The sequence below is a fragment of the Nuphar pumila genome, chromosome 9 (genome assembly GCF_984573655.1).
Source record: "Nuphar pumila chromosome 9, dmNupPumi1.hap1.1, whole genome shotgun sequence".
Taxonomy (NCBI): Eukaryota; Viridiplantae; Streptophyta; class Magnoliopsida; order Nymphaeales; family Nymphaeaceae; genus Nuphar; species Nuphar pumila.
This window is the reverse complement of record NC_143257.1, coordinates 125,680,086-125,696,043: the sequence shown is the minus strand read 5'-3', so window position 1 is coordinate 125,696,043 and position 15,958 is coordinate 125,680,086. Positions and strand designations below refer to the sequence as shown.

The window sequence follows — 15,958 nt, the reverse complement described above, 5'->3', positions numbered from 1 at the left end:
TATTATTGTTAATATCTTTCTCTCTCTCTCTCTCAATATATATATATATATATATAACCCTCTGCTTTATTATTATTATTATTATTATTATTATTATTTTGGCAAATGCTTGCAGTCAGGACTCAAGCACATGTTTCCATCCTGACCTGCTTTTACCCATGTGGTAAGATAGATTTGGTTAATTCTTTAACTTAGTGGCAAGCTCGTACCATCAAAACATTTAGATGTTTCCATAGAGCTCATAAATAGTAACATTATGAAGTTCGTTATTCAAATTAATAATGCTTTTTTGTTTTATATTTATGTTATGAAGGTGCATGACAACAAGAAGAGACCATCCAGATGGTGAGCTTTGGAGACGTGCTGTTGAAGGATTCAACCGTGTTCTTATAGATGATATCAACACTCTGCAAGATGTCAAGTTGGATCTGAATATAAGCAGGCCTCCCAGGACACGGTTCTGGAAAGAAGTTGCAGATGTCTATGAAATGTTTCTTGTTGGATCATGTGGGCGTGCACTTCCATCAGGTGTTTGTTCACCTACAGCCCTTATTGCAGATGAGGCGCTTGAAATGGCTGTTCTAGATGTTTTGAGTGATAAGATGCTCAAGTCAAACATCGATGCTCCAGCTGAGGTTTATCTCTTTTTTCTGAAATTTGTTTTGCTGCTTCTTACTTGTCTTTCAAGCTTTTCATGTTCTGCTGTTTAATTTCTGTAAGATATTATATTCTCTGCAGATATTGCAACGGCTAGTTTCTACTTTGGACCATTGTACATCAAGAACTGCTTCATTGCCGGTTGAAAGTATAGGACTCTTGCCTTCACATTGCAGCCGATTCTCATTAGCTTGCTTACAAAAACTTTTTTCATTGTGCAGGTAAAATTTTAATTTTGGAAAGCTGTTTATGTAATGAGATATGCGGAAATACAAAAGGTTCAATAATGAACCGAATAACACAAGCACTTAATGTGCAATTTACACAAACCCACTATGGGGTGAATGCCAAACGGCAAAAAGAATATTATTCAAGAGAGAAAAATGGAGAAAACTCGTATATTTTGAGAGGGGGGAGACCCCTTTATATACAAGAGGGAGCAACTAAAGTTGGGGCCATTGTGGCTCCCATAATGGACATTGGGGACCCCAACGATCCATTATGTGGGGCCCCCAATGGTCCCTTTCATGAGCAATAAAAAATAAAAATAAGAAAAATAATAAAAGTAAAAATAAGAAAAGAAAAAACCTAAAAATAAAAAAGTACATGGTGAAATAACCAGGGTATTTTGATATAAATACACAGAATAATATATATATATATATGCATCTATGTAACAGGGATTCGGCTAGCAGGGTGCCGCACCCGCGTCGACGTGACTCGACGAGGGTGCGGCACCGGGTGCGGGTGCGGCACCAGGTGCGGTCAACCTGACCCTGGGTGCGTTGACCGCACCCACGGTCATTTCGGTCCATTTTTTGGATTTTTTTTTTAATTTTGCCCTATGAAAAGGGAGTGGGTGTTGTGCAGCCGCTGGAGTGTTGGGGTAACCAACCCCCCCTCCCCACGATCCCCCACGACCCCCATCTCCCTTTTGTTTCGCCCCTCTTACGCACTCTTCTAAACCCCCCATCCTCTTCCTCACTTGTTACATGTCTCTCTCACTTGTTATCTTCCTTCCCCTACTTCTCTCCCTCTCGTTTTCCTTTCTTTCTCGCACCATTTGGTGAAAAGGCACACGGATCACACGAGCACGATGGCGAGGGGACTCCTTTGGATTCACGGTAGCCGAAAGAGGGAATCAGAAAGAAATCAGGAATCCACGATTCACAGGTAGGGTTTACTACGATTGTCGTGGGTGTATTTTGTTCCAAGTTTGCAATGGGTTGTAACACACCCCAAATATAAAGGATTTTGAAAGAAAAAAAGAGGGGTTTTAATGGCTGCCGAAAACCCCAAATCGGCAGATTTAGGGGTTTCGGTTGCTTTGAACCCCAAATCAAAAGAGGAGTTTTAAGGGCTGTCGTAAACCCCAAATCGGCAGATTTGGGGATTTCGACTGCTATGGACCCAAAAAAAAAATCGAAGATTGAAATCATGGACTGAGTACTGGCAACAAAACGTTTTTTTTCTTCTTGTATGAAATCCATGAATAGAAATCTGTGATTTAGTTATCCTAAATTAAAATTGAAAAAATGTTTGCAATTTGCCTCAACTAATCGGTGTTCTCTTTTGTATCTCAAAGTATAGTTGTGTATGACTGCGGGTTTGCATTTTTATCCATGGTCGAAAATCTGTCTGCAACACCTGCATTACAACAAAGGATGTGTTTTATTAGTTGTTCTCACTTTCTTAGTTCTTATCCCATCATAATTGTGTAATGAATGGTGTCGTACATTTGGATGCAAGTAGGAGTTATATTGGTCGAGATAGTATGAGATTTTATGCTACCTAAAATGTGATGAACATGAAATGTCGAGGAGTTATCTTTTTAAGTATTAAAACATATGTTGTGATTTGCAATATAGATTGTAACTGATCACACCCCTAATTATTAGAAGGGAAATCTATGTGTGTTTATGGATATTCTATAACATAGGGAATTTGTAGGTATTTTTGGCACACGTGGGTCCAGGGGTGTTACATATTTAATCCATGTACAACTTATTTTCTTAGATACACTATGGTACTGTGCTATGCTTTGCTGGATATTGGTTTTTCAAGATGATTATACCGTGATGGTACCATTCACACCAGAAATCGTGAAATATGTTGTTTGTTCATGCACATTTTTTTTATAGAAAACTATAGTTCTAATTGAATTTGAACATGTTGAGTAGTGGATTTTTTATATATATATATATATATATATATATATATATATATATATATATATATATATATATATATATATATATATATATATATATATATTTACATTTTTGCCCCTGCCGCACCCCCGCATCCGGGTTTTTTGGAAGTGCCGAACCCCCGCACCCATGTGACATAGATATGCATATATATATATATATATTAACACCCCTCATTAAACTTTACAAGGAAAAAACTGAAAGTTTGCTAAGAAGAAACAAAAAATGAAGAGATGGAAGTGCTTTGGTGAAGAAGTCAGCCAACTGATATTCTAATGTAACATAAGGCAATGTAATAGTCCCTCTAAGGTATTGATCTCGAACATAGTGACAGTCCATTTCAATATGCTTGGTGCGCTCATGGAAAGTATGATTGCTTGTAATGTAGATTACACTTTTGTTGTCACAATACATCTTGGAAGGAGTTGAGATGATGACCCGCATATCACAGAGAAGACTTCTAAGCCATACAATCTTCATGGTTGTAGTCGTCATGGCACGATATTCAGCTTCCGTTGATGACAAGGATACTTTTTGTTGCTTCTTGCTCCTCCAAGAAATAAGTGAATCCCCTAAGAAAACACAAAAAACAGTGGTTGAGATTCGATCACTGGAATTACCTCCCCAGTCTGCATCATTATAAGTAGTTAAATATATTTCATATATATGTACATGTACCTCAAGTAGGTTTAGATGTTTCCATCAAGCGTCAATTTTAGGAAGATTTAGACAGAGTAGTACAAGGGATATCTCATGGAGAAAAGATTTTCATCGGCGGTGACCTTAATGGGCATGTAGGCATTAATAGGGATGGATTTGAGAGTATCCATTGGAGGCTATGGTATAGGAGAAAGAAACGAAAGTGGAGAAAGAATTTTAGATTTTGGTTTGTCCTATAATATGATCTTAGCCAACACTTGGTTTAGGAAGAGGGAGTCTCACCTAGTAACATTTAAAAGTGGGGTTAATACGAGTCAGATAGATTTTTTCCTACTTAAAAAGAGAGATAGGGGTTGTTGCATCGATTGTAAGGTTATACCAATAAAAAGTATAGCTACACAACATAGAGTCTTAATTTTAGATCTTAGAATTAGAAAATGCCGCAAAAGAGATAGACATAAGATAGATCCTAGAATTAAGTGGTGGGCACTGAAAGGAGCTAAACAAGGAATGTTTCTAGAGCAGGTAGTTAAGGAAGTTGATTAGTGTCTCGAGGAGGATTCAGAAACAATGTGGAATAAGATAACGGGTTGCATGAGAAAGGTGGCTAAGGAGGTATTGGGTGAGTCTAAAGGCGGTGCACTGCTAGGTAAGGATACATCATGGTGGAACGAGGATGTAAAATTAGCTATTAAGGTTAAAAGAGAGTGTTATATAAATCTAAGTAAAAGTCATGATAATGAGAATTTAGAAAAATATATGATAGCAAAGAAGGAAGCTAAGAAAGTAGTTCGAAACGCGAGGGATAAGGTATATAAGGAGGTTTATGACAAGTTGGATACCAAAGATGGAGAAAAAGATATTTATAGGCTTGCAAAGATGAGAGATAGGAAATCCCTGGGTATGGTTAGATGCATCAAAGATGAAACTCAAAGAGTTTTAGTCAAAGATGAGGAGATTAAGGAGAGAGGGAAAGATTATTTTGATAAGCTTTTTAATGGAAGTCATGCTCATGATCTTGGAGACTTCTTCATTCCTTCACATGAGATGAATCGTGACTTCATGCGCAAGATTCAAAAGAAAGAAATTGCAGAGGCGTTAATGAAAATGAAATCAAGAAAGTCAGTTGGACCAGATGGTATACCTATCGAGGCTTGAAAATGCTTGGGTGAGAATGGTTGACAAATCTTTTTAACAAGATTTGGCGGACAAATAAGATGCCTAAGGAGTGGAGGAAGAGTACTTTGGTGCCTCTATATAAGAATAAGGGTGACATACAAGATTGCACAAACTATCGTGGTATAAAACTCATGAGTCATACTATGAAACTTTGGGAGAGGGTGATTGAGCATAGGTTGAGGAAGGTTGTCATGATATCGGAGAATCAATTTGGTTTTATGCCTGGAAGATAAACTATGGAAGCTATACATCTTCTTAGACAAATTATTGAGAGATATAGAGAGAGGAACAAAGATTTGCATATGGTTTTTATTGATTTAGATAAGGCATATGATAGAGTACCTAGGGTTGTTCTCTGGTGGACAATGATGAAGAAAGGTGTTTCTCTCAAGTACATTAGTATAATTAAGGATATGTATGAAGGAGTAGTAACCAATGTCCGCACTTGTAGAGGGGTGACAACTAATTTTCCTATAACGGTTGAGTTACATCAAGGATCTGCTTTAAGCCCTTTCCTATTTGCTATAGTGATGGATGAGCTTACGAGATCAATTCAAGAAAATGTGTCATGGTATATGTTGTTTGTTGATGATATCGTTTTGATTGATGAGTCTAGAGTTGGGGTTAATGCTAAGTTAGAATTATGAAGACAGACATTGGAAGCAAGAGGTTTTACGCTGAGTAAGAGTAAGACAGAATATATGGAATGTCGGTTTAGTAAGCAACGCAGTAGTGATGAGAGTGTAGTGAAGCTTGGCGAGCAAGAAATATCGGTGGATGACTGTTTCAAATATTTGGGATCTATCATTTGAAATGATGGAGAAATTGATGGAGATGTAAACCATAGGATAAAGGTTGGGTGGATGTAATGGAAAAGTGCAACTGGAGTGTTGTGCGATCGTAGAATGCCATTGCGGTCGAAGGGAAAATTTTATAGGACGACAATTAGGCCCGCTTTATTATATGGTACGGAATGCTGGGCTGCCAAGAGACATCATATTCAAAAAATGAGTATAGCTGAGATGCGTATGCTTTGTTGGATGTGTGGAAATACAATAAAAGATAAGATTCGAAATGAGGAGATACGTAAGAAGGTAGGCGTTGCATCCATTGAAAATAAGATGAGAGAAAATCGTTTACGGTGGTTTGGACATATTCGGTGAAGGCCTAATGATGCTCCAGTTAGAAGGATGGACAAATGGAAAAATATATTAGTCAAAAGAGGTCGAGGTAGGCCTAAGAAGACTTGGATGGAGATGATAGGAAAGGCTATGAATGCTTTGAACCTCACCGAGGACATGGCATTGGATAGAAATGATTGGAGGAGAAGGATTCATGTGGAGGACCCTGAATGATTTTCTTTTTTGGTTCATATCGCCGACCCCAATTGTTTTGGGATGAAGGCGTAGTTGTTGTTGTTGTATATATGTATATATATCTATCTATTTATCTATATATATATATATATATATATATTTGTAAATACCCAATAGGGGTAAAATGGTCATTTCACTCATTCATGCATATTCATTTTTGAATATGCCTTTTTCTTCTTCTTCTTTTTCTTTTTCTTCTTTTATTTATTTTGAGGTTGGAGGGGTCTACCATATAGGTCACACAAATGTGACCGTTGGAGGGGCTCCAACGCCTATATGGAGCCCCTCCTTGGGTTCCATTTTGCCTATAAATAATGGGGTCTTCCCCCTTGTAAAGCAATCCTTTTGTAAGAGGTTCTCTCATTCTTCAATAAAGTGATTTATTATTTTTTCATGCCTTTGTGCATGTATGCTCCTTTGTGAGTGTTCATCTTGCCTTTGTGCACATATCGATCCATTGTGAATCTAGTGCCTTTGTGCACATAGCTTTAGTGTTGAAGATATTTTTATAAAGAAAAGCCTTTTTGAGATGGTATTCTTGATATATCGCACAATTCTCATGACAACTGCCATAGGAGCATGCTGGAACTGGTTTACTGAATGAACAACATAAGCGATATCCGGTCGGGTAATGGACAAATAAGTAAGTCATCCAATTAATTATCGATAAGGAGTATGATCATCAAGTAGAACATCATCTTCAAGTCTTAATTTAACATTAATAACTTCAGGAGTTTCTACTTTCTTATCATCTGAAATCCCCGACTTAGCACAAATGTCCACTGGCAACTTCATTTGGGATAAAATATATCTTCTTTGTGAATAGGTCAACTCAATACCTAGAAAATATCTCAGAAAACCCAAGTCAGACATATCAAAAGTTTTCTTTAACATAGACTTAATGTCATTTACTCCCTCTTTGTGACTTCTTGTGATGATCATCATATCATCAACATAAAGTAGAAGAATTATAATAGAATCACATGTTTTCTTAACAAAGAGAGCAATGTCAGAATAACATGAAACAAAACCCAAGTTAATTAATACATTACTAAATTTGTCATATCGATCCTTGGGAGTTTGTTTAAGACCATACAATACTTTCTTTAGTTTCAAAACTTTCTCATTTAAATTCATACCAGGAGGAGGATCTATATAAACCTCTTCACTAAGATCTTCATTTAAAAAAACCATTTTTAACATCAAGTTGATAAATATGCCATTTTTTCATAGAAGCAATTGCAATAAGAGCTCGAACACTTGTCATCCGTGCAACCGAGGTAAACGTCTCATCATAATCTACCTCATACTCTTGTGCATATCCTTTAGCTACCAATCTAGTCTTATATCTTTTTAAGGAGCCATCACTTTTCGTTTTTACCTTAAAAACTCATCTACATCCTATGGGTTTCTTTCCTTGAGGAGAATTAACAATTTTCCAAGTTTGAGCTTTCTTAAGTGCATTAAGTTCATGTTGCATGACTTCATTCCAATGCGCATATTGTTTAACATTATTGTAATGAGATTGTTCATAAAAAGAGTAGATGACTAATAAACAAGCTCTGAAATATGGTGAAAAAGACTTATAAGACACAAATCTATTTGGTACTTTAGAGATACGATTTGACCTTCTTTGAGATGATTCTTCTAAAGACATTTGAGAAAATTTGTCAAAAGCACATGAATGGGTATTTTCACTTCTTCTAGTATAAACTTGAGTATTATTTGTTACATGTCCATCTATACTTTCATGAGAGTCATCTCTTTCATTGTTAAAAGTTTGTTCATTTGGATTTTCAACATTATTGAGAAGTTTAAGATTCTCAATCGAATTTGATTCATCTTGTCGGGGTAGTAAATCAAATAAGAAAGAATAGTCAATGTTTTCTTTTGGCTCATCATTTGCAAAACCATCTTCTTCTTCAAGAAAAGTAACATCTTTTGAGATATAAAGTTTATTATTTGATAAGTCAAAGCATCAATATCCTTTTTGTTTTTCGCCATATCTTAAGAAAACACATTCAATAGCTTTTAGAGAAAGCTTATCATTTTTGTGAGTAAGAACATAGCATTTACTACAAAAAATTCTTAGCCTTTTGAAATTCGGAGACATATTATAAAGTTTTTCAAAAGGAGAAACATTTTTTAAAGATGAAGGAGTTTTATTAATAAGATATGTTGAAGTTAAAGCGGTTTCGGCCCAAAATGACTTTAGAATATTTTTAGAAATTAGAAGGATTCTAGTTGTTTCTATAATATGCCTATGTTTTCTTTCCGCAAGCTCATTTTGTTGCGGTGTGTTAGGACAAGATCTTTGATAACAAATTCCATTTTGTTGTAAATAAGTTTGAAATTCATTTGACATATATTCTTCTCCTGAATCCGGTCTTAGAATAGACAAATTACTTAGAAACTGATTCTTAATCATTGCATGAAAATCATTAAAGATGGAAAACACTTCAGATTTTTTATTTAGAAAGAAGATCCATATGTATCTAGTGAAATTGTCCACAAAAAATACATAATATGATAAATGCCCCTTAGACATGATAGGAGAAGGACCTAAACATCGGAATGAACCAATTCAAACGACCGTGTAGAGACAAAACTTCTTTGAGGAAATGGAGTGGCTTTTAATTTACAATATTTGCAAGTCATAACTTTATCGTTACAAGAATTTCCCAAAAAGGAGAAGAGAGACATCTTTAAAAAATTTGGATGGTCAGGTCTCTTGTGCCAAACTTCTATACTTTTGACATTTACAAAATTACAAAATGACTTGGATGGTAGAGTCAAAAAATTCATAAAATATAGATCGCCCCTCCTATGGCCTTGCCCAATCAGCTTCCTTGAATGGAGATCATGCACGGAGCAATCTTTAGGTGAGAAAGATACTTTGCAACCTTGATCGGTAATTTGAAAGACCGAAAATAAGTTTAAATTGATTTTTGGAACCACCCTTACTTTTGGAACAATTTTTTTTGAGAATGTTTTAAATCAAGTGTTCCAATGTTTTCAATTTTCAAAGAAGTCCCATTGGCCGTTGAAACATAAGATGTTGTGGGGGTGGAATAGACATTAGAAATGATGTGTTTATTTGGTGTCATGTGAAAAAAAGCACCGAAGTCCAAAATCCACATACCTGGAGGAGATGAGGAGGTTGCGATGGTGGCACTCGAAGTAGAGGAACACTTAAGAAGATGTTGAAGTGCCTCCGAGATTTGATTTAAAGTGTCTTTAATGTCTCCTCCATTGTTGCTTACTTTTTTATTTTGGGCATTTTTACCAACCGCAACCACTTTTCCTTTAAGCTTAGGGCAAACCGGTTTGATATGACCCAGTTCATTACAATAGTGACAAATAACACCCTTTCTAAAGTCATTATTCTTGGTAAAGTGGGGAGGCCTATAGGGCTTAACATTGGATCCTGACCTAGTAACGGCCAAGATCTGATCACTTTTATGAGTCATACCAAGACAAGTTTCTTCTTGGCATACTTTGGCAAGGGCATCTTCAGTAGGTAAGGCCTTGCTTTTATGAAGAAGGGATGTCCTTGTTCAAATTCCGGTCTAAGACCGTGAAGAAATTGAAAGAAATGTTCTTTTTCAATTTGTTCGCTTCTTAATTCAATATCTTCTAGAGCCATCCACTTGGGCTCAAGATGAGCAAGTTTATCCCAAAGGGAAGACAAAGCACTAAAATAATCTCGGACACTCATGTCCCCTTGTTTAGTGGATCTAATTTTTTCTTGACAAAAAAAATTTCTAGCTGGATCCTTTTTTGGTATACATACCCTTAAGAAAGAACCAAACTTCATTGGCTCTTCTAAACTTAGCAATGTTGGCACAAATCTTTATGTCAACATTGTTCATGAACCACGCCAAAATTTTGGCGTGGTTACTTTCCCAAATTTCTACTTTTGTTTGATGCTCATTGATTGCTTTAATGCGATCCTCACCATCAAGAGCCTTTTCAACACCACCTTCGATCTTGGTGAGCTTCAATGTGTTAAAATATGATGATCTCCAGGTTCACCTCTGCAAGAAAAGAGAAAACACGATAATGGGAAAGAGGTTGGAGAAAAATAACATGTTAAAGTGTTCAGCGTGTTTTCATTGTATTAGGGTATGAGTATTTAACTAATACATACTTTTAGGGTACAAAATACCCTTTAATAACAAAAAGAATTACAACACTATGTTTAGATCTGGATCTGATCCGGTACAAAGGTCGGGTCCAGTCACTTCTTTTCATCCTCCCTCAAGTTATGCATGGTCTTGAACCATGAACAACTTGCTTTTCAGAAACCAGAATTTGTCCTTTGTGAGCCCTTTTGTTAAAATATCTGCAACTTGTTCATCGGTTCGCACAAACATAGGCTCATCCTTTTCTTCAACCTTTTTCCTGACGAAGTGTTGATGTATCTCAATGTGCTTGGCTCGACTGTGATAAATAGGGTTAAAAGACATATTAATGGTACTTTGATTATCACACAACAGAAGTGATCGAGCAATCCGTTTTCCCATCTCTACTAGGAAAGGTAGAGATGAGAAAGAACTTAGAAAATCACTTCCAAGATTATAAATAACCCAATTGGCTCTGATACTATGTAATGAGATATGTGAAAATACAAAAGGTTCAATAATGAGCTGAATAACGCAATCACTTAATGTGCAATTTACACAAACCCACTATGGGGTGAATGCCAAAAGGCAAAAAGAATATTATTCAAGAGAGAAAAGGAGAGAGAACTCCCACATTTTGAGAGGGGGGAGACCCTTTTATATACAAGAGGGAACAACTAAAAGAAGGGGCCATTGGGGCTCCCATAATGGGTGTTGGGGAGCCCCAACTATCATAAATATGACCGTTGGGGGGGACGCCAACGATCCATTATGTGGTGCCCCCAATGGTCCCTTTCATAAGCAATAAAAAATAAAAAAATAAAAGTAAAATTAAGAAAAAGAAAAAACCTAAAAATTTAAAAAGTACATGGTGAAATGACCAAAATACCCCTATCAGGTATTTTGTTATAAATACACACAATAATATATATATATATAAACAGTTTCTTCTTTTTTTATTTTTTCTCATTATATAGCAACGCACTGTTAGTTTGAGTTGTAGGCAAGTCTATCTATTGGCGGTAACAGCATATCCACAATGCCTTCTTTAACACTTCTGTCCAATCAAACTCATTAAAGTTTTTATAGTCACATTATCATCTTATACTCACTGACTTTTTGTTCCTTGAGGCCAATATAACACATAAAATTTAATCCCAGCAACGTGTTAAAGTTATTATACAATGATCTTGACTAATTTCCAGACATAGTGATGCTTGTTATCTTTAAATGAAGAGAATACTTGATCAGCTCCAACAGGTCATTGATGAGTGTTTTCATGAATAAATGTATTGGTTGTGCTGCAAGACATTTAAGGCTTCAATGCAGTTTTAGATCCTTCGAATCAAAAGATATCCAACTCTTTTGCAGCATGTAAGATTTGTGTTTTTCATCTGATATTAGAAAATTGATAGCAAGTCACTTGTTCAAATTCAGCAACAGCATTCTTGATCTGAAAACTTTCATCGAAACCATGAATAATGTTTTGGATTAGACTTTGTTAGTTAGCTTTTCCTTTCTCCTGCTGGAGTAGATTCCAATTTTATTTGAACACAAAAGATATGTTGCGGCATATTTCCATGTTGGTAGCACGATCCTCAATTACTTTTACTTTTTTGACAGTTATGAGCAGGGCAGCCAGTGGCACACATCAAGGTTTGAAGTTTCTCATGTTGCAGTAACACTAGTTATCAAAAGATGCGAATTCATCCTAGATCGGTTTCTGATTGATGAAAATGACTTAGGTATGACTTTGTTTTACTTCCTGTAACTTGAAATGGGAAGGTGTGAAATCTTGCAACAGCAACATGGCTAGGGACTTTGAGGCACCTCTAGAGTTAAGTCACCAGCTTTCATAGGTTGTGGTTTTTGGACCATGATCCAAAGGTCAGCATGCAGGGACATAGTATGCTGATCAAAGTCCAACTAGAGAATTTAATAACAATGTCCTTGTCGCTTTATCAAAAGGACAGGTTCCCACAAACATAATGGGTATGGCCTAGCCGATTATATTGTGTTTGGAACAGTGGAAAATTGGAATGGTATTAAGAAACTCTATGACTATTGGAACAGCCACGACAAGTTTCTGCAGGAGTGGAGGTCTTGGTTACCATTCCAAATGTGTCTGTAATTCTAAACCTTGAGAAATTACAGAACAATGCGAAAAGTGGACTTTGCAAGTGTCAAAAAGGAAGAAGCTTTCCAAGAGTTACTGGCATACACACATTTGGACTGGAGTATACTTTGATGTCCGAGTTAGACTCAAAGAAGTGTTTAGGGCTCAATAAAATCTGTTTCATTGGAATGTTACTGTCCAGCACATGCTTCCTCTCTGTCTATGAAATTTTCTGTAGTATAAGCTATGGTGCTGGGCCAGTGAAGGATGATGCCATCCCAACTTGAGATTTGTCAAGTCAAAATTCTGTGAACTGAGTGGAGAGTTACTACTTACTAGTTATGTTTTTTCTTTCTTTGCACTTGAACCCAATTGTTAACTCTCTTATGGTTGTTTTTTCGCAGGTGAGCTGCCTCTTCCATCTGTTAGAATTGAGGAGGCTCTTTGCGTGCTTAAAGAGCTTGCCCGCCTTGTCCTTCATCCTGCAACTGCCTCTCATCTTCCTCTGCAGCCACACATCAGGGCTGCATTGCCGGAGCATGATCTTGCCGATAGACGTACTCACCTGCTGGTCCTCTTCCCGTCGTTCTGTGAGCTTGTTGTTTCCAAGTATGCAACCAAGACCCTCCCTTTCTTCTTCTCCGGTCCTCCCCACCTCTCTCCCTTCCTTAGCACAATAGAGTGAAGATGGTTTTCCTTGAGTGGGCATATTTCAAAACCTTATAATCATCCTAACCATCGAATGATTTTGGTGAACTCTCCTATGCTGAATCAAGGGTCCAATATTAGCCGTTTAGATCTCTGATTGGGTAGTTTTGCATTTTTTTTTTTGGTTCATCTGTTCATTCTTCCACCAACGGTGGAGTGGTTAGACGTCATGGATCTGCAGAACTGTTAGATGTTTACAGCTTTCTGAAATCCACCAGCCCTATGGCTTCATGACTTGTAATATATACATCCCAGAAGTGGCATTCTCCTGCCACTGAGGTAAAATTCAGATTGTTTGTGGTGGCTCACAAGTCATTCTTGCAATTTTTGTAGGGAACCACGAGTGAGGGAACTGGTTCAGGTATTACTACTACTTGTCGCTGCAGAACTGGGGCTACAGAAAAGAAACTTGGCTACTTAGCATGCGATAGAGGATGGTATTTAACATTTGTAACAGGTTCCCTATTCTTGCTGCCATTGGATATCTCAGCCTACTCATGGAATGCAACCTGGCGCACAAGTTCTCTCTCACCCTTCTGTGACATCTCAGTTGTAAGTCTGTTGTATTTATATCAATTCCCACTTTCCTTGTTTTTTCTTTTTTTTTTCCTTGTCTCTTTGGCCCGTGTATTCATGTATATTTGATCACCTTCTAGCCATGCCATCTAAGCTGGGTCCAGTTTTGAAATCTTTATAGAAGTTTGTTTTGAAACGTGAGGTTGAATATCACTCTTTTTTCTTGTTACTGGTGAGTTTAACCAGAGTCTGTTCTTTGAAAGGATTTTGTTGGTCACCCTGAAAAAAAAAGTAAATATTCTAAATGTTTCTCATCTCTTCTTCCTACTTCTCTACATGCCTTTTTTTTTTCCGAAATTTGACACTTTCGATCTAACCAAGTTCGAACCCAAACATAAGTTGGTGGTCTGGCAGATTCTTTTTAACCGCACATTCCCTGTCATGAAATGAGCTAGTAATAGAAAATGGCTAGAAGTTGAAAAAAAACAAGTTTCAACGCGAGTCATAATTGCCCCAAAGGGGTTTGGCGTAGTGGGATGGGTCCTATGCTGCTGGTCCGGCAGTCTGAGTTCAAACCTCATGGGCGTCTGGAAGTATGGCAACTCCCTGGGGGAAAGGGCTAAGCCCATAGATTTTTACACTGCAAGGACAGTGATCGTAAATACGGCAGGCAGAGCCAGTGTGACTCTCTGATCCTGGTGGCAGTTTCTTCCTGTAAATATAAAAAAATAAATTGAGTCTTAATTTATATATTTTCCTATTTCTCAGAACCCTTTGAGTTTTACTTTTAAGTTGTTAAGTATCTTCTTTCTAATCTTGTATATGATGCTGCAGACAAATTTACCCTTTCAAAAGTAACTAAAGCTCGTTGAACTACCACCTTTTTTAACTCACAAGCCTTGTCTTAAATCTTTCCATCTGAGGTAATAAATAAAAACCTTGGTTGGCATATTTTTGAAGGGACATTTGAACAATTGTCTTCATAATCACAGATGAGCCCAAGACCAAACCAAGGGTGGCACCCTTTTTTATGACACGCTGTTCTTAGGAAGCGGCTTTGGCCTCCAAAAAAAAAATAACAAGGGTGACGAAAGTTTAGGGCCTGTTTGGATGGCAGTTCTTGGAAAAATGTTTTTCATGTACTTGTTTTTATTAGTAAATTTTATTGAAAAGAATGTTTAAAACGATATCTTGAATTTTGATGTGTTTGGTTGTGAAACCTATTTTTCATAAAATAATGGGACCGAAGCAGTGACTGCCGTTCTCCCTTCTTCTTTTCAGGGACCGTCTGCATGTCACTGAAAGTCTGTCGGCCTTTTTTGCGAAAATGCATTGACGGGGCATGCGTTTTCTGCCAGAGCCCACAGTGACAAAACAAACTTGGAAAACGTCTTATCCATGGAAAATGAGGTCGTTTTCAATGCTGGACCTCCTTTTTTTGCGGTGTTGGGGGTTCCGATTCTGTTTCTGCGTAAGAAGGTGCCGCGTCTTCCTCTTCCATGACATGCAAATGGACCCTCAGTGTACCGACGGCAAAAAGGTTCCTTCAGTATTGGTATCGGCCCTGAATGGTTTGGCCAACGTTTCAGGTGTATGGGCTGATACCGTTCTGTATCAGGCAAAAATAATAAAAAATCATTATGTGACAATCAGAACGTGAAACCTGCTAAAATTATTAAATAATATTAAAAAGTAATTGTTAGTATTTTTCATATTTATTAAAAAATAGCCGATTCAGGAATGAATCGATTTGTATGAGCTGATACAGGCCGATAGGCACCGATACTGATAACATTGCGTCTGCTTCATACCTGCCCCCCAACCCCATTGGAAAACCACTTGTTAGAAAATCATCTCCCTGTCAGATCTCATTCTCAAAATGCCATCCCAAAACATCTCCTCAAGCCCCTACCAACCCTGCCCCCAAACAAACCACCGGTATATAAAAATCTGCTAACTGGCCCCGAATTCAACTGTCAACACCTCATAAAACACATATTGGTCCATCACCAACAACTGATTTGGGATCTCATGCCACCTCTTTACCCTTCTATTGAGTTTTAATTTAGCCGATGCACCTTCGCTTCGCTCCTGCCAGTCGCTTTTTTGGCAAGTTTTTTACTACAATCTTGCCCAAAATTGATGATGAGGATGGAAGCAAGATACTAATACGTGTTGATCGACACTTCATTAATTTCCTGGCATAAGATGGCCGGAAAATATGAAATATTTGTTGACGGAAAAGATATTATTGTAGTTTTCCGGTGAATTTTTCGGCAATATATTGGACGAAACTTGGAGAGGTGGTACAACGGCATTTCTCTCCAAACTATGGCCAGATTAGTGCTGAAAACTGGAAGGGGCCGTGTAGTCACCGTCTTGCAGTGAGAGTCGAAAAGAAAGGGTATCCCA

General features: G+C 37.3%; 1 protein-coding gene across 1 annotated transcript in view; it reads left to right on the top strand.

The window, feature by feature from the left end:
• LOC149829315 (uncharacterized) overlaps positions 1–15,242 on the top strand; it is a 100,610-nt gene extending 85,368 nt beyond the window's left edge. The window contains exons 39-44 of the mRNA XM_090018035.1: positions 314–635; positions 739–878; positions 11,830–11,951; positions 12,727–12,931; positions 13,364–13,582; positions 14,828–15,242. Of these exons, the coding sequence (XP_089874161.1) occupies positions 314–635; positions 739–878; positions 11,830–11,951; positions 12,727–12,931; positions 13,364–13,451 (877 nt within the window). The 3' untranslated portion in view covers positions 13,452–13,582; positions 14,828–15,242. The remainder of the gene's footprint in view (positions 1–313; positions 636–738; positions 879–11,829; positions 11,952–12,726; positions 12,932–13,363; positions 13,583–14,827) is intronic.
• The last annotated feature ends 716 nt before the right edge of the window (positions 15,243–15,958 follow it).